This window comes from Copadichromis virginalis, linkage group LG16, assembly GCF_057382275.1.
Source record: "Copadichromis virginalis isolate Kocher_CV1m ecotype Utaka linkage group LG16, C_Virginalis_male_GT1.1, whole genome shotgun sequence".
NCBI lineage: Eukaryota > Metazoa > Chordata > Actinopteri > Cichliformes > Cichlidae > Copadichromis > Copadichromis virginalis.
This window is the reverse complement of record NC_140633.1, coordinates 39,808,074-39,833,326: the sequence shown is the minus strand read 5'-3', so window position 1 is coordinate 39,833,326 and position 25,253 is coordinate 39,808,074. Positions and strand designations below refer to the sequence as shown.

Here is a 25,253-nt window from a genome sequence, read left to right as displayed (position 1 = left end):
TCCTGTGACGCTTATTAACACCTGACCCCGCCTCCACTCTGACATCACCAGTAACATCCAACCAGGAAATGCTGCTGCTCGTTTCTTTTCTTTATACGTCTGTGGACCATCGATCCGCTTATTAGTGATCAAATATTTAAACAAAGACTAAACACTCCATCCACTCATTCTCCACCTTTGAATTTACTCGTGGAGGTTTTGTAACTGTAAGCATTATTCATAGATACATAAAAAAATTTAATCCAATTTTTAGTCTGAACTAATAACTTGTAGGTAAAATAAAAGTTCTGTGTGTTTGGCTGAGCTTTGTTCCTAGAAAGACGTAGACAAAGTGGGAATGTTGCTAAAGATGAAAGGTTGCCTCTTGTGCAATCGATACATAAGACGTCAAGTGTTCAGGCGAATCCTTATTGGCAGGTGTGGGAATATTAGGAACATTACACATCTGAACATCCAGTTCATGTCTGTAACAATTTTACAACCGTACTGCAAACATAGATAAAACAAACGTCAGGAACTAAGTAACTAAATTACAGTCAGTAATATAACTACAAGATGAACACGTACTGGATCATGGATCAGATTTTATTTCATCTTTTCCCTTTTGATCACACGTTGTGTTCTAAGCTCTCTGTGGGCTGCTGATTAACGCTTTAGAAGAAGGCTTGGTAAGACGAGTCCTTCCTGTTGTTAAAGGGGAATAAGGACGGAGCCCTCGAGAGATCAACATCGGTGTGACTGGGTCGAGCCACGCTACAGTCATGAAACTGATTCTGTGACCGTGTTTTTGAAGTCAGCCACTGACCCCTTTTATTGTCTTTTCCTCTGGGAGTCACTGTTCTATCACAGGACTCACAGGTCTGCACGTCCGCCACAATCACAAAGCTCCTCGTGGCAGCGCTACTGAGACCAGCCACAAGTCCATGAAATCCTTTCCTGAAGGATTCGCCGAGGATTAAAGTCCTAAGACGCTGCGTGCCAGCGTGTACCGCGAATGCAGAGACTGAGAGAGAGCTGCACGATGACAGCCATTAGCACTTGAAGTATTTATAAAATACATTTGCAGAAAGTGAATTAGGACTGTCCCACTTTATCACACATGCCAGCTAAGAGCAGATGCTGTGTCCTGAGACTGCCTTGACATTTTGACTTCCTTTTAACTGGGATGCACAAACTTGGAATGCGATTATTCGACTCTGAGCAGATACTAAATCTTTTCACGTTACCTTTCCCCACCCAGGATGCTAGCTGCCCTCGGAGCAAAGCCCTGACCACCAAAAACATTTGTTTCCACACTTACACATTTGGAGAAATGCCTTTTTTGCTCAGTATTCTTCAGCCATTCCTGAAAGCAGCCTGTTTTCACAGCTCCCTGAATAACTGTCATCATCTGTTCAATCCCGTGAGGCCTGCGGCTGATAGGATAAGCTGATGCCTCCTTCTTGTCTCTAGGTATTGCAATCCAAGGCCACCTTCCTCTTCCTTCTCCCCACAGACTCTGAAGTTGCAGTGATTACATCTCTCTCACTGAGCCAGAGGATGAAGGAAAGAGGCCATCAATGGCACTGAATTTTGTTGTGTATTAGCTATTTTATGTGTTAAGATAACAAATTCCTCTGTGTAATGTTCACTGCCCCCCCCCCCCCCCGCCCAAAATAAACTACACAACTTCAAATATCCTCTGATTTTATTTTAACTTGGTAAACATCGTCCTATATTGCGGAGCTTGGTTATTGCAGTCTCTGCTGCCGCTTCAGAAGGCAGAGCACTTTCCAATCGTGTGTCTTTGTTTGTAAGGCAAAGCTGATCTAATCCGGATTCTATCAACGGATAATCCACTGTAATGAGCCACGCAAAATTCCTTAGATGAATATGCAAGGTCTTATTTCTGCAAGGTAAAGCAAACAAAAAGTGCCAGCACATAATTGATTGTCTTTTTAGAGCACAAGCCTCGGCCCATGGCCACAGAGTAGGAACTATGTTGTATCTGTCATATTTAAGCCTTTGTCACACAGGGATCACAGGTGGCAGAGCAGCCAATCACACAAGTTATCAAACGTCTGCTGGGAGCAGCCAGCGGGGCCCAGTGTGCCCGTTTTACATGAAGTAAAACTCATCAATGCTCACTGGGTTTTCAGTTTAAAATCTATTGTGATGTAAAACACTTTGAAAGTTTTGTTCTGTTTTGCTTATTAAATGGAGGAAGCAGGTACTGAGTGGGGCCTTACTCAGTGCTGGTGGTTGGGTTATAAACATGACACTTGTTGGCAGAAGGGCTGCCACGATTAGTCGAGTAGTCACGATTATGTCGACTGATTTAATAGTCGACGCGTCGTTTGCAGCTTTGTAAGATCCCAAAAGACGCAGGAATAAGTAGCAGGATTTAAGAGTGTAATAACGGACTGAAACAGAAGATGGCAGCACTGCATGTACAAGGATGCCAGCTGCCGTTAAACCCCGAAGAAGAAGAAGCTGTATCATAGCTGTTTCTAGATTCAGGCCGCATCCTCTCGAGGCCACATTTGTAGGCCAATTACGTGATGAAGGCTGTCCAAATTCAAAGACTCCTCCAAATGCGTCCTTGAAGGATGGGTCGGGAGTATCCTTCATGGCCCGACCTATCCCAGAATTCATAGCGCGGCCCAGCCAATTCCAGTTTCCAACAATGGCGGCAGCTAGTTAGTTTTAATATTACTCTTATTGCTCTTTCTGGGTCACAAAATAAACGTTTAACATATTTTCAGGCGAGAATGTAGCTGTGTAGAGTTGATAGCAAGGAGCAGACGGCTGAGTTTATTAAACCGAAACAATCTGCAAATTTCATTAAAGGTTTATTAAACTATCATCTTGTCTTTATTTTTAGTTAGCACAGACCTGAAACACTTCCCGCTGTAAGCTAATGATAGTTTTATAAGAGCAGATGCTGCTGGTGCAATAAGCTGCACGTTTTACGTCCAGTGGATCCATGATCTGATTAGTCGACTATCAAAATAATCGTTTGTGGCAGCCCTAGCTGGCAGCTTGTTCAGTTTTGTTGATGTAAAATATTTTGTTCCCCATCTTGTCCAATCATATGTTGCATTGAATCGCGACAGAGGTATGATTACAGGCTCTTGTTCAGTAATGAAGGAGAGTCTCTCATTACCCACCATTCACTCACCAACTCCTGTCATGATCTTCCTTCCTCTTAGGGACGCATACGTCCAGTCCCGGTTATTTTCCAGACAATTGCACTCACAGCCCAACCACACACGGCTCGCTGGGCCTCGCCGGCCATCATCAACAACGAAAGCATCTTTCAAATCACGAGGCAAGCGAAGGAACGAAAAGAGCTAACGTATGTGGTGAGGGAAGGGAACATTAGTCTATAGTTTCTGTAGCAGTCAAAGCTTCATGCTGTCCTACACGACTGTTTTTGGAAATAATGGTGGTGATGTGTTTAGAAAAAGGCAATAAGCCGCGTCTGAGATATTAAAGGTTGACTTATATATGTAGCACAGAAAACCCCACAGCAATCCACTTTATCAACAAAGAGACAGCAGTAAATGTCATGCTATCTGCTTTTACTTTTTCTATCTTGAGAAAGACAACCCATCCTACGAGGTCCCGTCTGTACTTTCTGATCATGTCTAATGTCAGAGGGCTGTTGCTTTATCTCAGCATGCACAGAGGCAGGGGAGTTTCTGCAGCAGACCACATCTCTGTTGCGTACGCACTGTTGTACATTAGCGAGCACGCATACAGCTGTGAACATCTGCTAAGTGTAATTATTTAATTTAGACGTACGTAATCAGGTCCTTCATCTTCCTCTGCAACAAGCAGAGCAGCTACGAGAAGCCTACATGATACATGACCTCTTGCAGGCGAGGGCATAAATAATTGTTGCGCGCTGTGGACAATTTATGCACAGATGTCACTGCCAAAACTATAAAGTCCTAATTATGCCCGATAACTCACACTGATGAGGAACCTGGGCTGAATGTTAATAATTTAGTTGTGCTACCTTTTTCATCTGCGTTACAGTGACAGCGTCGCGATCATTTACAAAGACCCATCTATGTCACAGTACTGCGAACGTGCTGCTGCGTTTCTTTATTAAAGATAATATATGTTTGTAAATAACAATGCCCCAGAGATTATACATAAACCAATCAGATGTGAAAGATAAATGAAGGTTTGCACGACTGTGCTGGGATGGGAAAAGCTGATTCTTCATATCCGTCTGCATGCAGCACTTGCAATAATCCCACCAAGTAATTGCTTTGTGATCGCTGCAATGTTTTTGTTTTAAACTAGATCAGACACGTCTCCATTAGCTCTTGAAAACATCATATTCGAGATAAGTTCATTGGACTGTCACTTCTGTAAACAGAGGTAATAATAACACACTAAAGACGGTGAGTAATCACAGCAGTGCACCAAGCACTCGCATATCTGCAAGACAAATGAATGTCTACATGCATTATTTAACTGAATCTAAAGGGGACGAGCGTTTCTGGTGATGTGTCGCGTTCATTTAAAAAGTACTGGTCCCACAGAAGATATCTCCAACTATCCCACTGTTGTGTGCTGAGAGAATGGCATGATATATTAGGTAAGAATTAAGGTACCGTGGACACGTCACCAGTTTATCACAGCCTAACACAGAAAAGCAAAACTCAGGCTCACACCTGTGTTCAGTGCTGCCACATCACATGCAGCAAGCAAGCCTGTTAGCTGCAGTAAGAGAGGAAATCGCAAAAGGCGCAGAAATCCAAGGAGGCACAGAGTCGATCAGCAGCTGTGGTCAACTTCAGTTTATCTCAGTCACATCAAAATGAGTCAAAGTGTCAAATGTGACTGTAAATGCTGCATGCATACTTTCACAACCCGTAGCAGACATCCACAATCGGATTCACCTGGATTCAAATCATAGATTTAAATCACATATTTACATTTTTTTCCTTTCATGTATTTAAATTATGTTTTGTTTCTATAAGTTTCGTCAGAATCACCAAAGCTGCATGAAGGAGGAAACCACAGGAAACAAATAGAAACAACGTTACCTTTTTGGGTAAAACACAGATAATGTTGTGTGCTGTTAGTATGAGTCTGCAAATATGAAACTTTGTATCAAATGAGGAATTATGGCAGAATTTCATATGGCAGGTGTTTGTGCATCAGTAAGAAATGGATGGAATGAGAAACTTACACACGTGATCAGTTTCGTCGGACTCATCGGGGCAGTCGGGCTCGCCGTCACAAAGCCAGTCCTCGGGCACGCAGGTGTCGTGGTTGTGACAGTGAAATTCCCCTACGTCGCACAAGATGTCTGGATGGCGTGAGCAGAGGGGTGGAGAAGGAGACAGAAGAGATGCAGCATGAGGTGATGGTACTGAGCAAACGCATGCATGAGCGCTGGGCGTCAACACAACAGGAGTGAATGGAGACGACGTGACTTCTGTCACTTTCAATGCAAATGCTTGTGTGCAGAGGCGTTGTTGCACGCAGAATTATCATCGTCAATGCAGGAAGTCGAGAGAAACATAGAGTGTATGCACATCTTTGCTTACAATCAGCAGAGAGCTGTCCTTAAGTCAGCGGCATGTCGTCTGCAGGCCGCAGGTCTTTATCAGAACAGGAGGCCACACATTTCTGTACAGGAAAAAAAACTGGCGCTGCCCGGGCATTGTGGTTTTGACAGCTACTCTAACAAAGACGCGATGTCCTTCGTGACTTGGAAAACTATTCCAAAGCAACTCGGCGAGTTTGTTCTTATCTTTTTGCCTTCTCGGTATTGTGCGGAGTTCAGTGAAAGCCCAGTCAGCTAAAAAGTCATCATAGCCTTTCAATACAGCGAGCATCTATCAAAGCGTTGACACGTTTCCTGCCGGTAGCTGTCACAGACTCAGTTCGATCATACTGCAGAATGACACCAGCTTTATGACCTGCCGTTACTTCCCCTCAGCACAGAGCGAAAGCTGCAATTTGTTTCGAAGCTTAACTCACGGACAATCAGACGGGCTCCAACTCCCTCCTGCTCGCTCGCTCCATCTTTTTCCCAGTGTGTTCCTAACCCATTAGTGGTGGGAGTGAAGCAAGTGTGGGATCAGGTCTGGAGCGTTTCAACAGTGGGAGTGATAATTCAACGCACTGCTGCCCCCGGCACCCTCCGGCAAATGCACCACCCAGGGACAAATCTGAAAAGGTCAAACATCTCATCCATTCCGCTCCTTGTATTCCCTCTGATGCAATATTTCAAATCTTACTATTTAAATCAAGGCCTTTGTTTTATATGCAAAGTGCTTTTCTCAATTTTTAAAGGGGAACATTTTTAAAATTACACATGAAAGCACTCGAAACCTTAAACAAAAATAATAAAGATTCAGGTAAACGGTAAGTCCAGGCAGCACATCGGCTTTATTTTGTCCTTCTGAGCTCAATATTTCTCAGCAGCACATAATTTCCACGTAAGCCGGTGTCACTGAGCTTCTCTCAACATCAAACAAATTACATATTAGAGTCTTGGACGAACCACAGTTACACACACTTCCTGGTTTCTTTGGCTTTTCTTTTCCTCACATTTTCAGATCATCAAACAATTTTAAAAATAGAGTAAAAAAAAACTCATGTAAATACAAAAAGTCGTTTTTAAATGACAGTTTCGTGTATTAAGGGAAGAAAGCAGCAGTGGTGCGCGATACTGCTTATTCTGGTATCGATCTGACACCAGTAAGTACGAGCCAGTATCACCGATATCGATACTTTTGTCATTGAATTGCTGAATCTCAAATCATTTTCATGACCTTGAGTGTTTTTATGATGATTCCTTTTTTATTACTAAATAGTTAAAACCCAGGACAAAGTTAGGACAAAGCTTATGGTTAAATAGAAAATGCTTTATTATCCACTGATGCTTTTAAAAATCAGCTGAAGCCATTTTCATACAGGCAAGTTTTTAATTTGTTGTTTTTATGTTGTATTTTACTGTTTTACATTGTTATTTGTTGTATTCCCATTCTTTTCATTTGGCATTTCGTGATTGTTATCTGTATATATATATAAATACATTTTACTTACTTTTTTTTTTTTTAGAAAAATCTGAAATAAAATAAATAAATAAAAAGCAAACCAGTAAACAATTTAAAACAAACAAGTACTGTTGACAAACTATAATACAAAAATCAACAACAACAACTGGTGAAAATATAAATAATATCCAATATCCAAAGACACATGCCCCCCCCCCCCCCAAAGCGTCTAAGTCATGGCACAGCATCTAAACACACGGGGTGAGGGGGGGGGGGGGGGGGGGGTACAGTGTGCCTGCTCTGCGCTGACACGGGAGCGGCGAGTGCGGCGACCTGGCTGTTTGGACGCGTCATTGAATTGCTAAATCTAAAATCTTTTTCATGACCTTAAGAGTTTTTATGATGTTTCCTTTTTGGAAACACCCTTCGGGACCTTTTGCACCTCCACAGTCCCACTGAGCTTCTGATGAATGTTACTAGCACACTCTTATCCATGCACGAGCCAGTGAGTCGCACTCTTTCTTGTAGTGAATCGAGGCCTGGTCTTAGAGTCCTGCTGTACTGCTCTACCAACCAGGAGCCGGTGCTCTGGCTCTCTGGTGTTAGCTTTCTGAGCTGTGCTCTTGTATTGACTCGTGCATACTCAGTCATGGAGAGCTGTTAGCCTCTTCATCCTGCAGCTGTAGGATGTCTGCCTTTGTGAGGATGACTAGTTCTTGTTCTGGGAAGTCGCTGTGTTCTGCTCTTAGGTCCACCAGTCACTTGGTGCTGGTGGTGCGTCACACCTCTTTCTCCCAGTTCTTCCAGCACTGCTCAGCTCTCGGTGGGCTACCCCTGTGCTATTCCTCTTCCCTACTATTCCCACCTGCACTCTGGATGGTTTGTAGAGCAGGTCGTTTGTTCCCTGCTCCTGTGACACATCTCTTAGGCCTAGTGGCCACGCTGCGGCTCCCAAGGCCCCCATTTATGACCTCAGTTAACCAATTAACTGACTAGTTTCTCAGATTTGGGCTTCCACTCTTCTTCTCCACTGGGAGCTTCCTCTACATGCATTCTTGATCTTATACACAACTGCTTATAGGATTATTTAACAGTGGCATGTATGAGCTCGTTGGCTTCAGTGCACTGGAAAAAGAAAAACACTATATAAAAGCTAAGTATTGCGACGACATTATTTACATGAAATCGTAAAGCATCAATAAGCACATGCTGGGATTGAGGTTGGCAGGGACACGCTCACTTTGCCGAAGTCTCTAAGAGGATGTCTCCTATGCCTTCAGAGCTGAATTGATTACTCCTAAAAAGCAGAGGGCTGGTGACAGAAGGGCCATTTCCTCAGCTAGTGATGGAAACCATGAAAGAAGCTGTCCCTGGACCTCAGAGCAACCCAGTTACCCACTGATGTTCTACCTCCTTTCATGCCACTTCATCTTCAAAGCTAAAGGGCCAAATATGAGCAAAGCAAATGACCTCTTATGTCAATTCATCTTTCCCCTCTGCTTTTCCAAACAGGCTCTCCTTGACAGGCTGCTCCGTCCCTGCAGCTGTTAGGGGACAACAGGGGGACGAACGCACGACTGAAGGAAAGTAACTGCTCCACTTTTCTTTTGTTCCTCTTCTATTCTGAAGATTGTTGTATTTTCATAAGAAGCTGGTGGCGTAACACACACACACACATGCACGCACACACATGCATGCACGCACACACACATCACAGGAGTGATGACTGCAGGAGAACAAAATTGGAGCAAGAAGACATTTTGCAAAGGTGAGCTCCACCTTCTGCAGGTGAAGCACGCAGCCGTACGAGCTGCATTACCGCAGCAGTGGGAAACGCAACCCGGCACTCGGACGGCCACATTATTCCGAGCTTCATTCCCGACACCAGCAGCCGCACTGGCACAACACTGTGGCTCATTAAAGGCATTGAGCCTTTGAAATGTGCCAGATTTTCAGAGGAAGAAAGAGTTATTAAGAGGCAGGCAGACAGGGAAGATGGTTTGCAAACCTACCCAAGCAAGACCAGCCAGCAGTCTTTTGTAGTATGTACCCTGTATTGATCATTTTCTTTTCCTTTTTGTATGTAAGAATTCTGGAGTGTTGAGCCAATTATTCTGCCTGAAATGCTGTAGCATGAGCGCTCAGACATCACAACATGTTTCTTCACCCTGCATGTTGCAATAAGGCATCCGCTGTCCTGTTTGCTCTCTCCCATTAAATTCAGACGCACACAAGAGCTTAGGCCTCTATAAATCTTTCTAAACAATATTATACTCCAATGAGGTAAACTACAAACTGCTAAGACCTCCTAATCCCCTCAGTTGCATCAGACACACAGTTCAAAATATGGTACACTGGATAAGTCTTAAGCCAGAGGCCTGTTCAACCAAACCTGTGTTATAAAAGCAGCAGTGCAGCACGTGACTGCAAAAGGTGCATTTAACGCCAGCTTTGCTGCACAGCTGAAACAGAAAAAGCTGATCTGGGAATATTTATTAGTCAAGAGGCTGCTTCTTAAAGAAGCTGCTCGCAGCTCATCCGACTTACTCTGTGCTACATTCAGCAGGATGCTGTGTGGGAATGTGACAGGACCAGAGGTGGCAGAGTAACAGGAGAACTACCTCAACCAAGTTTTACTCAAGTAAGAGTTAAAAAGCTACTTGAGTACTGATCATAACATCTGATTTAAGGTTTAAAATGAGACAATCAGGCAGAAATATAAAGTTTAGTGCAAATGTTGGTATTTGAACGACTGAAAAGAAAAAAAATACTACATATAAATAACATGATTATAAATAATAATGTAGGTAATAGGCGAATATACACATATTAGAACAGAGTAAAGTACTTCCAGTGACATATATGGTGTTACTTTACTTCTCTGACAGGCTCAGCAGATAGAAAAAGTCTCACTGTGACATAAACTGCAGGTTTGTGTCTCCATCTTTGGTTAAAACGTGTTTATTGTTCATTCACTGGATTTACTCACACTGAGTAAAGTAGCCAGAAGAGTAGTAGTAGAGTTACTTCCTAATAATTTTACTCAAGTAAAAGTATAGTCTATTGTCATTGCACAGTCATATATAGTACAATAGTACAATGAAATTGGAACCAGTAAAATTACTCCCAAAAGTAAATGTAATTAGTTACTTCCCCCCTCTGGACAGGACAGGGTAGTGCAATGGGCCCATGCTATACCTAAGGTGGTCGAGGTCATCGAGCAGCCAGAGAGAAGCAAACATGTCAGTGACACATGCAGATATGCTGGCGTGCACGAACATGAGCGTGTGGAAGATTCTGGTCAAACTCATCTGGAATAAGTACAAAGACCTGAGTGACTGTGACACCAAATCATGACGGCTCTCAGTCAGCAGCACACAGCCTGTGTGATATAAGAGCCACGTCTGCTTCCCAATGAGCCTTCATATCCGCAACTTCAAAAAAGCGATCAGCGTAACTGCTCTCGACAAACAGCAAAATCAGCACCGAGGAAAAAGAAACAGACAAAACATGTACACTCAAATTAGATCCATTTGGAGTTGGCGATACTGAATGAAGACTGAGATATTTCTGTGCTTTATGTTTTGTTTGGCTTATTTTTTAAAAATAGCAAATCTTTGGAGGGATAACAAAGTCAGGCTGGTTACCAGATAGCTACAGAAATATCATGAAATTTTAAAAAGGGGAAGAGTCAGTGAGCGCAAGAATATTGCATCTCATATCACCAAAAACTGAATGCCTGTCTGAGGAAGAAAAACACGACTCTTTTAGACTCATCTATACGAACAGTGGGGGACTATAAAGAGAAGCCTGAGCCTACGCAGTCGAGGCTCTGACCTGGAAACTGTATTCTCAGAAGGTCGATACGTCAGCACTTAACAAGCAGGTAGTGCTCTGTGGAGGGACGAGCTGTGAAATGGTGACAGGGTGAAGGTGAACGCACTGACACGGGTTTGATCCGCAGTGTGCTGAAGTCACAACCGGAAAAGGTCTCCTGAAGTTTGTGCCTGATGTGCTCAGAGTGCGCAGAGTTATAGAGTCCACAGACGCGCACATACATCAGCGATCTCAAACGTCTCACAGCGTCAGAGTCCACTTGGCATCCCGGCCGGCTGCAGGTCACATGCATTATGGATGAGTGTGGGGCTGTGAGCCAAACCAAGCAGGTTATTAAGCATAACAACAGTATAATGCGGTCTCTGCCTTAATCTTCATATCTTTAATCTGCCAAAAGATGCAAAGTAGTGCGATGCATCTCAATGACGCCTCGCACCTGCATAATGAATCTTTATTACAAGCGTATCTCTAGAAGTGACATACGCCATGTGCTATTTAGACTTAAATGCCATCCGCGTCAAATCTGATCAGCATATGAAGACGAGAGAGTGCCGTGACTCTGCTCGCCGATGAGCGATTGCAGAATGTCGCAGCACTCCTGGACGCACGCCCGCCCGTTTACGGGCACGTCTGATCCGCTGCCCTAAATCTCTTTTTCTCGACTCCAGAAGTTGTTTTTCTCAAGCCAGCTTTGTTTGAGACGGGAGAAAATGATAATGTACTAAGACAGATAAGCAATTATGTTTACAGAATCTGAGATACCACATAACTGTCTCCAGGAAACACCAGATTGTACCCGCGGCCATCCCCCGTGGCGATGCTGAGCAGCTCTGCATTCTCGACATGAAGCGGGTGAGAAATCAATGCTGTAGGCTTTGGGGCCTTCATTAGATACCGCCTGACCTTCACTACAGAGAGAGGTCACTTTTATTTTCGCAACAACAGCAGGGGCATGTCAACAAATTATTAAAAGGCAGCACCGTATGAAAAGTTTCAGGAGACAATGGTGGAATGGCCTCCTGCTCCTTGGCACAAATCCCTGCACCAGTAAACAATGAATGATTCATGAGAGCGATCTTAAGCTGGGTTCCTACCCTTTTATCCCACCGCCGAGGATGCATTTATGAAGAAATAACTATATTACAAGAATTATGTGAACAAGGCATGAATGATGTTGATATCTGACACGTTATCTGATACGTTACAACTTCAATAACATTAAGAGCGCGCAAGGGAAATGAATCCCGATAACAATCATTACTGTTCACATTATCACAGTTATTAAAAGATTCACAACGTATTAAAACAGCTCTCAAAACATTCTGATTTCCTTTGTGGGGTTTTGATGAGTTTACTGTCTTATTGCACAAACATTTGCTAACAGTTGTACATATATTTATTAGTTTCAGATGTAGCCATTCTTGTATTTTGCTTCTTTACATTACTGTATTTTGCACAACTCTGTTGCTTGTGAAGCTCGCACACAAGAATTTCACTCACATGTGCTGTACCAGTGTACCTGCACATGTGATGTGACAATAAAAGTGATTTGATTTTGATTTGACAGTTAGGTGAAGTCAAAGTAACCGAATCCTCACTAATGTTAAGGTGAGCGAGGTGATTTCTAGCTCTGATCTATCAGACTGTGACGGGTCTGTGCTGGTCTCGCCAACAACAATCAGGATGAATTCACCTGATGCTGAGTTACAGGGATTTATTGGTTTGATTTTGGGGGATTTCTTTTATTTCCTGAAATTCTCTCAAACCCATTTTATTGATTTATTTATTTAAGATGAGCATGTTAAAGCTTTTACTCGGGTTAGCCGCCGCTCCGTGCTTTCTCATGACAAGATGCAATGTCTTATAATTGCCTGTGAAGATTTTACAGTAAATGTCTCCAATTTGAACGAGAACCGAGCTCTTCACACCTGATCTGACTGAGGTGTCAGGTGAATGTGTAGCTCTTAATTGGATCAGATGTGCAGCCGTCTGCAGGATGTCTACAGCGCAAAACATGCAAGCTAAGTGGGTCTTGAGGACTGGGCTAATTAACAGTAGTGGAAAGGAAACGCTTAGCAGATGGATCAGCGTGGCACTGCACCCACATGACAGCCAGAAGTAATCTTTTGAAATTTAAGAGCTTAAAGGATTATTAATGTCGTTTTCTGTCACCCTGGCTCTTGTTTCATGAGCGGCGACCGCAGCAGTGGTCACAAAGTTACAAGAATCAGAGTTCCTGCGTAGCTCCGCTGCTTAATGAAAAAGACGGGCAACTTAAAGCGTGATCAAAGTCCACGCTGACGACACAGAGACGCACGCCGCTGCTGTTACACACGTTTAAATAGCAACGTTACTGCTGTGACTGTCACTTTGATTCTTCTCTCACATTGCTAAAAGCCACCTTGTTTACCCTGCAGGCTGCCTTGTTGTCCTGACTGACAGCGTCTGACTCGCTGTGCTTGTTGGTACAATATGCATGTGTCAAAAACATATATATGAATTTAAATTCAAACATCAGAAACATCAGAAACATATAGTAGATATTTCCAGTATTTTGAGTGCACTTCACTCTACTGCAAGGAACTTATAAATAGGACTCTGTGACTCTACCTCGGAGACGATCCGATGATTTTCATCACCTGAGCTGACAGACTGTTGAAATCTGTGATGCCAGTCGAGAAACCGGAGCATTAAAAAATCCACATTGCTATCTGTAAATACAACTGCCTTATTGACATGAACAACCTTATTTTGCTAGAATAACATGTTTACTAGGGGTGCAACGATACACAAAATTCATGGTTCGGTTCGGTACTTTGGTGTCACGGTTTGATATTTTTTCGATACAAAAAAAAAAATGTTCATGATTTTTTAATTTGTCATTTATTAAAATTATAAATATATATTTTAACTCAAAAGTACAGTTTTTAAATTTAATGTTGCTGAAACAACAAAGTAATAAATAAATAAATCTATCTGATGGAGGAATCACTCATCTTTGGAAAAGAGAGTTTATTACAGCGAAATGGCTCTTTCAAAATAAAAGCTCTACTATACGCTTCTTCTGGGCTATATTCTCAGCAGCATATTAAACATATCAGGTCCCCATAAGGAGAATCCTGTGCTAACGGCTGTCTAAATGACTCGGGTAAAGTTTGTAGCATGCTGCTTGTTGTTTTTGTCTGCTTCCACTTGTCTTTGCACTAGGATGATGTCGGAGTAAATGTGCAGTCATATTCCTTGTGTTCCCACTAGTGCTGTCAGCGTTAATCTGAAATGACGTTAACGCCACAACACGGCAAATCTCCGTTAACGAGCTACCGCGGATCGGCCCGTGCGTGGGGCTGGACGGCGTCAACATGTTAACGAGCTAACTGCGCTAACACACTAGCTCCCACCCATGTAATTGAGCATTGCGTGGCACATCCAACATACTGTTTTACTTTAGTCCATGACGCGCTTACCTTCAGGGTCATACGTCACATGAAAACCAAGATAGTTCCAAAGACCAGATCTGAATGAGGGTGGGGGAGGTTCAGTTTGCCATGTTGCAAGGAGCTTAGCTTCTGTCTTGCTAGCTTGCACTGTGCTCAGTGGATCTGCGCTCGACAGTGCAGCCTAGGCGGAGTAGTCGAGCGCAGATCCACTGAGCGCTCAACACAGACAGCATCGTCAGAAGAAAAGTTGATAAAATAAATTAAAAATGTTGTATTGTTCCATACATATGTGTACCGAACCGAAAGCACTGTATCGAACGGTTCAATATCGATACGAGTATTGTTGCACTCCTAATGTTTACATTACGATTAATAAATGCATTATTAGCACAATAAACTTTTTAATGAAAACATAGACACTGTTTCAGAAGCTCAGCTTAGTAAAACCTGCAAACTGCATGTCTAGAATCTGAATTCAGACCTCATATTTGACGTGTCAGCTGTGAATGAGCGCATCCACTTTACCCACAGGGTAACCTGTCAAACTAATGTTCTTGTTCTACACTATACATCGAGATCATCTCCACATGGAAGAGCTTTGTTGGCTTTTTCAGATGCAAATTAATTCCAAAGACCGTTGAAGAGGTGCTGATTTAAGCTGTTAGGTGTATTAACTCAGTGTGAGGCCAGATTTCCTTTAATTGTTTTTTACTGTGTAAACAATGCAGCAAACCTGCTGTTTGAGAATTTATCAGAAGAAGAAAAACTTTTTGCTTCTTAGTTTGTCCAAATTAAATCAGTAAGTGTGTGAGGATGGTGTGTGAGGATGAATAGCAGGGTAAGAAATGAAGATGAGCTTGGAGCTGTACAGTTTCAAGCTCTTAAAAATGGGCTGTAACCTACGTATGTGAATTTCATTTGCATGAGAATGTGTCATTATACCGCCAATAATAGAAAAGTACAACCCCCCAAAGCCGCTCCTCGCTTGGCCCCCTTTCTGTGCTCCATCCAAGGTCACCTAATCACTGTGTTCCTTCAAAGACCTCTATCTTAACCAGCTGCAGTGTGAGAGATTTATGCCCCACTCCATGTCATGATTACCAATCAGGTGGAGTAATAGCTGCTTAAGTAGACGGGGTTTTTGTCATCACTGAGGGGTGAAGTGCCAGTCAAGGTTTCCACCGCGAGGCTGTGGGCATGTCGGTGCCTTGGGTGTAGCCTCCGGATTAAACAGCATTATCAGAGTGGAGTGAAGCCGTTATGGTGAGGGATCACATCCTCCCGGCCTCCTCACGGTGCAAAGAGACGGCCGTTATTTAACAACTCCACACTCGACTTCAATTCAAAATCACCTCGTAAAAAAACAACACAAAAACAGTATGTTCGCATTCTTTATTTCAGCTATAGAGTTAGAAAAGATAAAACAATGAGTGACTGAATTAAGATTAAATATATATTTACAGTTTGATTCTCCTCTAACACTGGAGCGAGTCTAAATATGGCATTAATCCTGCTGTGGGCACACTGCTTACAGTCAAAGCATGTGAGATAAATGACTGACGGAGGGATTTTCTTAAAGACTGACGTCCCATCTGCTGTTTTCAGTTTATCCAACACACTTTTTCCAACAGACACCTGATAGACAGAGAACAAGTCATCTTCTTCTTACACTACTACTAAAAAAAATATTTATTACTTTAAAAAATCCTCTGAAAAAGGTCATGTTTTAAAAGACTGCAACTGGACTTTGAACTTTCTTCCTGTGCCACAAAGGGCCAAAGACATGCGTGTTAAATTACTTGGGTGTGAATGAGAAAGTGCGTCTCTCTCTGTGAACCCCACACAGCTCTATGTGGCACAAGTGACTATGGCTAAGTTAACACTGCAAGCGAAAGTGCATCAAATCCGACTTTTTTGACCCTATGCGACCCATATCATCACGGTGTGTCAGTGTGAACGGCACAAATCCGATATTTTCAAATCCGATCTGGGTCACTTTCGTATGTGGTCCTGAATCCGATACATATCCGATGTTTTAGAAAGCGACTGCTGTTTGATGGTCAGGTCGCATTAAATCCGTCTTTTACGTCACTGACACAAGACAGACGCCAATTATCAGCGCTGGAGAAGACGACGTGAACGCTTCCTGTCCATCCAGTGTAGATGTCAGTGAAACTGTTGGAAAGACAATGTTGGAGAAACGTGAACATTTTATTTATACTGTATAATCTGCAACTATCCTTTGAAGCACCGCCACTCTAAAACAGCAATAAGGATCATTATTAGGTTATTTACATTACTATTTAAATGACAAAATAACTTTAAAAAATTGGGAAACGTAAAGTCTGAAGTCTTTATATTAAGGGCCATCAGTCAACCAATACTGTTGCTCTGTGTCTAAACAGAGCGCGTTGTGTGTGACGTCTTCTTTTGTGCATGTGGCCGCTTTGAGCGTTCACACTAGAGCGCCTTTGCTGTCGCATTTTATTTGTAGTGTGAACGAGCAGACAAAAAATCGGATTTGAATAAAAAATCGGAATTGAGCATCAAGACCTGCAGAGTGAACGTAGCCTAAGAATAATAATAAGACTCATGTGTAGCGATTATGTTGTTCCATAGTATCACATATTAGTTACATTTTAACCTCTTAAGTGGTCATAGCCAAAATTGATTATTTAATGTGAAGCCAAAATCAGCAACAATAGTTTGACTGTTTATATAGTAAAAAAAAAAAACACCCCTTCACTTGGCTAATGTGACATTTCTGTCTCATTGGTTGCCACTGGACCATAGAAACATGTGATTAAGATGGACTTGCCCTTTATTTAAGGTTTTCCACTTTAGTTATCAGTGAAATGTGCAAAGCTGCACAGCTGGGAGTCGGCTTACGCAGATCTGATTAGCCTCGTTCCAACATGTCCCTTCCAATGTTACTCACAACACAAACCGGCCTTATAAGCCATGATAGTGGTGTGATCGTTTCACTGGGATATAAACCAAGGGCTAAAGAAAATGCTTCCCGGGAGTATTGCTCTGTTCATGCATAAAGCTCTTTTTATAAAGAAATGTACAGTGTCATCGATCTATCTAAAAAAATGTCCTGATGTTCAGTATAGCTTCATCTATCACTACGGCCGTCCTCCTCTGCTTGTACAACACCACTATAAATACAGTTAATGTGCTTTGTTGATGTATTCGACACAGGAGAAATGGGCAAGCTGAAGGATATTGGCAGGTTCAAGACTGCAGCTCTTGTGGGGAGTTCCCAGTCTGCAGCTGTAAGACTCTACAAAAACTGGTCCATGGAAGGAACGTGGTAAACCAGCGACAGGGTCAGGTGTGGTCCGATCCAACAGACGAGCTGCTGTAGCTCAGATTCCAGAAAAAGTTCATGCTGGTTCTGGTAGAAAGGTGAAGAATGGCAGTTTGTTGTGTATGGAGCTCCATCAGTCAAGGTGCCCATGTCCAGGCAATGTTACGCTGCTGGGAACTGTGCTAATGCTCTGCTGGGAACCTTGGGTCCTGCCATCCATGTGGAAGTTTATTGATAAGGACCACTGCCACCTAAGCATGTTGCAGAGCACATACACCGTGCTCCCTCTTTCAGCAGGATAACGCATCCTCCCACAAATCAGGAAAGGTTCTGGAACAGTTTGAGGATCACAGCAACCAGTTTGAGTTTGAGGTGCCGACTTGGCCTCCAGATTCCCCAGAGTTCAACCCAATCAAGCATCTGTGGGATGTGTTGGACAAGCAAATCTAATACTTGGAGGCTCCACCTCACAGCTTACAGGACTTAAGGATCTGTTGCTAACATGTTGATGCAGAAACCACAGCACACCTTTAGGCGTGTAGTGGAGTCCATACCCTGATAGGTCAGGAGGAAAAACACTATATTACACAAAAGAAAGGAAATGGAAGAACGCAAATGAGGAAGTAAATGGTCTTCATACTGGTTGTGCAGTATGGTTTAAATAAAGGTTAGGTTAAATACTTATGGTTTACTGAGTCACTGTAGGGCTCATGATGCACTGTGTTTATCATCGTCTGCTATGACTCAACAAATTCAGGGAGTCAGAGTTTTCTTCATACAATAGAGCCAAGAAATAAAGTATTTAACTGTAACTTCTAACAGCCATAAAAGTCGACTGCACAGTACATATTAGCAAGGCTGTTATTATTGCAGTACATCCTGTAACCTTTACAACAGAAGCATTTCAATAACTCGTGAATTTATCTTGACTCTCTGTTATCATATTGCTAATGCTAATGCTAATGCACATGTAAGTGGTTTAGTATCTGTAATGAGTGTGAGGAAATGATAAGAAATATTTATTACATGTTAAACAAAGCGGGGAACGACGCTGAGTGCTTCTCACATCCCAGCCTCAAGCAAAAAACAAGCTGCCTCCATTAATATTTCCTAAACGAGACAAAAATCTCAATTCCTTTGCAAAGCTGTGGGACAGGAAAAGCAGCCTTCTGCCCTGCAGATATGTAGTGTGATCTGTATTATAGGCTTGTATGAAAGGCCCTGCAGAGTCTTGAATGAACCAAAAAAGCAAAGATAAAACAGCATTTGTGCTTTTGTAAACTGTGACCACTCGTTGGCCTTTTCCAGTATTTTTCTTTTTTTATGCAAACCATTTCCATCATCATACATATTTATGTGAAACTAATGTCAGGATTTACACACTCGTGCAACAATTTTATCACGTATACCCATTATTTTTGAAGGGCCCTGGTTATGCGCACGTTTCCAGGGTAAAATAAATCTGATATGATCTGAAGCGCAAAACAAGACAGACACAGGACAATGGACCGGTGGACCAGAAGGGTGCGTTTGCCCTTTAACTTTGCATAAAGGTCACATTTTAAAATGGAAATTATTTTTCAAGGAGGGTCTCTGAATATCACAGCTTTGGGGATTTTATGTTGGTCTACTGCAGGCAAAACTTGGCAACTGGGTGGCAAGAAGAGAATATTTTCAGTTTTCATTCAGCTTTAAGCAAAATCTAAAAATGCTGCTTTTAGATATTTACAGTTAGATATCAGCATGCTGCTGTCAGATAATAGTTTCAGTTCAAATCAATTTTATTTATATAGCACCAAATAACAACAGTCACCCACTGAGCTTCGTATTGTAAGGTAACCAGTCTACAATAATACAGCCCAACTACAATTACTTCTCAATTTCTGTTTTAATATAAAACCTATAAAGTCCTTCTTGAAAGGACGCTCCTGCTGGCTCTTTAATTATTTGCCCCTTAAGCCTTAATTACATTTACACCAACTGTAAGAAGTACTAACAATGTGTGCAGTGCACAGATACTCAAACCAACGTTACACATGCAAAGTGTTCCAGCATCGCCGTAGTCATATTTTTCTATGCTTGTTTCAGAAACAGCAATTACACAAACAAAACTCAAACAAAAACGCTTACTGTGACGTTATTAGACGTGCATTTTTTATCTTATCCATCTCTGGAGGACTGGATTAAAGGATCAAAGTATTTGAGACATAAACTATTGAAACCTCTCCACAAACACCAACCGAGCCCCAGTCTTCTCTGAATGCAACTGAAATGAAAGAGATTGTCTGTATTGATGCCGCTGTTGGCAGTTATGACTAAAATCCATCAGAGAAGTCGATCAGGTCGGCCTCTTTGGGGCATGAAAGTGAGTCAACAGAGGGAGGATCAGATCTACTTTATTGCCTGATTAAAATCAATTTGGTGTGTCCGATGCTGAAGGTGGAGGGATGGAAAATTGTTAAGAGTCTCCTCCTCCCCCACTATCGAGTGATTATAACGCGAGCGTGAAAGCTACACCTCCGTGACTTCAGGTGGCTCAGGGAAAATGGGAAAAAGGCCATCCGATGTGCCCCGTCATGCAAAACAGACAGACGCCACTAAAAGGTTACGAGACGCCTTTTTTTGATGTGTCGTGGTAAAAATCGTTTTTGTATTAGAACAAATAGCCCTGAGTTTCCTTCTGCACGCAGGCACAACTTCACTCGATCCACTTTCACTCACTCATCGTGAATGATAATACGGCATGCAAGCAGTTTCACAGACTTATCACTACTGGTTTGAAAATAAACGCTGTAAACATACCTAACAGCACACCAATAAGCATAAATGCTCAGTCAATCGTTAAGCCTTTGACTTTTTCACAAATCCTTTCAGGTCAAATTAAGTGAGAAAATAAGAGTTCAGCAGTGCCACCCAAAACTGATGAGAACAAAGTCTAATTGTGGAATTGTGCAGCTCGCCTCATTACTCGATGCGTGACCTTTATGCAGCTAATGAACAAGGCTGGCAGCAACTTGTAGATTTGGGTTAATATGTGCAGGACCATACATGCTCTTTTTAAATGAAGCATGAGGATAGCTTATTAGGGGGGAAATAATAGTAAAACAACTTACATGACCTTTAAAGAGCCTTGTTACACATCAGCACAAACATAAATACAAACTTTACTGTCGCAAAGCTCCGAGCAGCAAATTAGAAATTCATTTGACAAAAATGGCTTTAAAAACAACTAAAAACAACAATGAAGTCAACAGTGAGGCGTGTCTGTGTGCTACGCACCGCTGTGGTCCTCACAGTCATCAACGAACAAAGTCTTTCATGTCTCCGTTTCCGAGGTCGGACTGTGTCATTTACAGTAGCAGTGATACGTTGTCACGGTAACATAAAGTAAGTATTTGTGTGAGCAGCCGCCGTTAACAATAATGATCAAAATGAGAGAGATAATCAATGTCAGCGCTTGAGATGCAGCTACAAACTACCTGCTGCGGACGTGAGCAGAAACTCCACAGCAGATCAGTTCATCTCATGCATGGACTCACTGTGTGTCAGCTAATGGAACTTCATCATACTAATTATCATTGCTCCCTTACCCATTTTACAAGTTCACTGGTTTTATAAATTAGGTTATACTGAAGGCGTTACTGCATAAATATTTATTTTATATACACTTCCTGCCAAATAAAGTGACAAGCACACACTCGGATTCTTCATCTGAAGTTCCAACATTAAGCTCGGTCGGTTATCGAATATTTTTGTTAAGGTGGCCGATGATCCAGCTGCATCTTTCTGTTACACACAAAGTGACCTTTGCAGTTAATGCTCTGACACCACTGGTGCGGCAATGCAGCCCACCAGCTGGGACCTTTGTATTTGCACTTCTTTTTAGGGTCACTTTAACTCAGTGGTTATGTTCAGGCACTACAAACAGCTTAGTTAGGTAAAGGAAAATATGGCTGAGCTGGGAGGGGCAGACCTCGCTGGCTCTGACACTAAAAACTACTCTGAAAGCTGCTAAACAATTTTCTGTGATGTAAACACTTTCAGTAGTGCATATGCATGTCAGCTAGCAACTCACAGACACATGACAGCAGATGTAGAAATGTCAGCATTGTTGAAGGTGGCTCAAAGATTTACAAAAAGACAAATGTCAAAGGAACATCAGCATAATTTAAATCAGGTATTTTTCTCTTACAGTGGAGGTTAGAGTAAGTTGTTTTTTTTTTACCAAACTCGATTAACTTAAAAAAGATGGAAAAAAAAGCATCTGAACGCTGTGGCTGATGTGATATGGAGAAAAATACTTTAAAAGAATTATATTAGGTTTGGAAATATCTCCTAGAGTCTCGAGCGATTTTGTTTGTAAAGATGAGCACAGTTTTAGTTATATTCAATTTTAGTTATATTTATTTATACAGCGCCAAACAACAGTCGCCTCAAGGTGCTTTATATTGTGAGGTAGACCCTACAATAATAACAATCATATGACCCCCTGTGAGCAAGCATTGTGGCGACAGTGGGAAGGAAAAACTCCCTTTTAACAGGAAGAAACCTCCAGCAGAACCAGGATTCGGGAGGGGCGGGGCCATCTGCTGTGATTGGTTGGAGTGAGAGAAGGAAGACAGGATAAAGACATGCTGTTATTTTAGTAATTTTATTTGATTTCTGTTTGCCCGTCACAATCTTATGGAAGCCCGTTTCCGCCACTAAATAAAAACAAAAAAGCTAGTATCCATAACTCGAAATTTCGAGTTACTTTTCTCAAAATTTCGAGTTATAAAGTAACTCGAAATTTCGAGTTACTTTTCTCAAAATTTCGAGTTAGCTCTGCCAATCAAAAATATACGTGAATGAGGTCGCTTTCTTGTTACCCGGAAGCATATGGCGCAGAGGAACGCACACTCAAAAACGGATCCCAACAAATTGGCGCTTTGGCGAGTACGTTTGCTGATAGTAACACCATGTGATTCAGCTAATAACACGGGGATTTCATCATTTGTGAAGCCAGGCTGAAAACACTCAGCAATCTGTGCATTCACGACTGGATGTAATACCGGTAGCTTAGCTGTAGCATTTGTAGCTGAGGGCTTCAGCTTCCGGGTAACAAGGAAATGACGTCATTCACGTAGTTACTGATTGGCAGCGCCAACTCGAAATTTCAAGTTGCTTTTCTCAAAATTTTGAGTTAATAAATCGAAATTTCAAGTTAATATGTCGAAATTTCGAGAAAATAACTCAAAATTTCGAGTTATGGATCTTTTTTTTTTTTTTAAGTCGCGGAAACGGGCTTCCATACAATCTGCTCTCTGTCATCAACAGAATTTTTCCAAATAGAGATTTTTTTTATTTTCCAAACGGTATTTTCTGTGCACATTCATCACAATCAGCAGGAAGGTTCAAAACACACCAAAACTGCAGGACTGAAACATTTATGGAGCTGTCCAACTCCACTGAGAGGCATGATTATTAAACCCAAGCCACGTCATTCTTCGGCTCTTCTTTACTGTTTAATGAAAAACAGCTTTAAGCCAAACAGGTTTAAAAGGTTTATTGCAACATTTTAAAAGTGTACAGCAAATCAATACATGCAAATAAAAACGAGGAGGGAGCAGACGCCAAACAACCATCAACAACACTGTCTAAGCAGCTCAGACACATTTCTGCAGACCAGGTATTTCCACAGGTGTGGATTTGAAAGCCGTGTTTACTTTCTGCATTTTTAATGAAATACAGTCAGAGATGGAGAGTCAAACACAGTACGAGCTCAGAGCAGCAGAAGATGAAAACTAGACTACTTGACATCCACATTCAAGACAGACTTTTTGTCTCTTTCCCTTCTGATTTTTTTTATTATTATCCTGTTTTCAAAAGTCAAGTACACTAGAGGGAGGATGAAGAGAAAACTCATGTAATATGTATATGAATAGTGAAGCTATTTGACCAAAAAGGGACGCTTCATGGAAGAAAACGTGCTGCTGTTTGAACAACCTGGCATTCTTAATACACACATACAGGCACTGGCATACTTTAGCTTTTCTCTACATACAGTAACAGCAAATATTCAGCTTGTTTAGAGAGTTAAGGCAGTAGTATTAAAACTAAAAGCTACACATTACTGCTGCATTCCTCGCATTATCTGACGTAGATTCGTCAGGATAATCGGTCAACTTCGGCCTGTCTGCGATAACGCCAGCGTCTTATTTTCGTTCCTACACGTTTTTCTGGCATTTCTAACAATTCTGTCAAAAACAGCAGCTTTGTCTTGTTTATTGTCCAATGAATTACAGCAATTTCAGCTGAGAAAAGAAGCTGAAAGCTTTCAAGCTTTGCAAGACAAATGATAGCAATCCCTGCTCTTGAAAAGATGAGGAAGGCTTTCAAGCTTTCAAACATGACAGTTAAAGAGAGGGTTTTGTACTTTGCATGGTACTCAACACATTCACTGACTGGCAACCAAAAAAAACCCAAATTCTACAATGACATGTTTCTGCATACCGAAGGACGGCGTGTTGATGGGGCTCCTTTTCAGTGTTCTCTAATTAGTTTCCTAATTTAGGCCAAAATCCATGACAACAAACTTTGAACATGTCTAAATGTCTCATGTGGAACAAAAGAATAATCAAGCTTTTACTGAGTTTGTTTCTAAGGTGAGTCTTATTGGATAAAGTGCAGAAATATTTCAAAATCAACAATAAGGAATCAAATATTGAACTAAAAGGTGAATTCAGATGTCTTCCTCTCTCATTGCCTCCGTTCTTACTTATGCTTAAAGATTGGCTGTCAAACGTTCCCCGCTGGTTTTTTCACGGCTGCTTTTCAGAGGAGCGCGATAGCTGGTAGCTGTTTGCGAGGAGCGAATAAGGGCTGGCATTTTGCTATCCCTCCAAGACACGGCTGCAGTGCCAGTGAGGCGCGAGCACAGAGGGGTGCTGGAAAGAGACATGAAACATCATTGAAGTTGAAGTTGTTCAAAGTGAATCGATGTGAGAAAAACCAGCCAGTGCCTGCGAGTGTACGTGTGGATGCGTCCTCCTAGTGGGTGATGCTGCCTCAACAAGACAGCGATGATGCAATCTGAGGGGGATTCAAAAGAACACAGTTCAGTATTAAACGGTTGGAGCACATTTTTCACTGAACTCCCAAAGCAACGCTATGTCAACACCTGAATCTAAGCTTATGCATATTTAATGAAAGACTGTAGTAGTGTTGCTCTGATAAAGACCTCATTAGGTACAAGATGTAAAACCTATGTTTCAGGTCTGGTGCTGACAGCTGAAATTATTATAAACGTCTTACTTACATGGACAGGGAGAAAAAAACGAGGTAAGCTTGGCTATTCGTCTCCACAGGAAACACGTGCGGCACCGCCAGACTCAACACATGACTTCATTTCATGAGTAACTGGTTTTCACCTCCGGAGTTTCCAACATGGAGACTCAAGAAAGAGCAGCAGGATTCATGGGAATAAAAAAATACAAGGTTTATTATTGAAACCATGCAAATGAAAATTGATCAGTTTCACCAGCCTTCATGGGTTAGAAACACACGGAAACTGAAACTTCCTTTAAGGTCCGAGTGCAGTGAAACTAGAGCACGAACATAATAACACTGTCCAAACAAGTGGCTTTAAATATGCATCCATTTTATTGCACATATTAA

General features: G+C 41.9%; 1 protein-coding gene across 1 annotated transcript in view; it reads right to left on the bottom strand.

Annotated features, from left to right (window-relative positions):
• The window catches only part of lrp1bb (low density lipoprotein receptor-related protein 1Bb), a 201,462-nt gene extending 193,488 nt beyond the window's left edge, over positions 1 to 7,974 (bottom strand). The window contains exons 1-2 of the mRNA XM_085435115.1: positions 7,773 to 7,974; positions 5,192 to 5,374 (exon numbers count right to left, since the gene is read on the bottom strand). Coding sequence (XP_085291241.1) covers positions 5,192 to 5,374; positions 7,773 to 7,974 — 385 coding nt within the window. The remainder of the gene's footprint in view (positions 1 to 5,191; positions 5,375 to 7,772) is intronic.
• Positions 7,975 to 25,253: the final 17,279 nt, after the last annotated feature.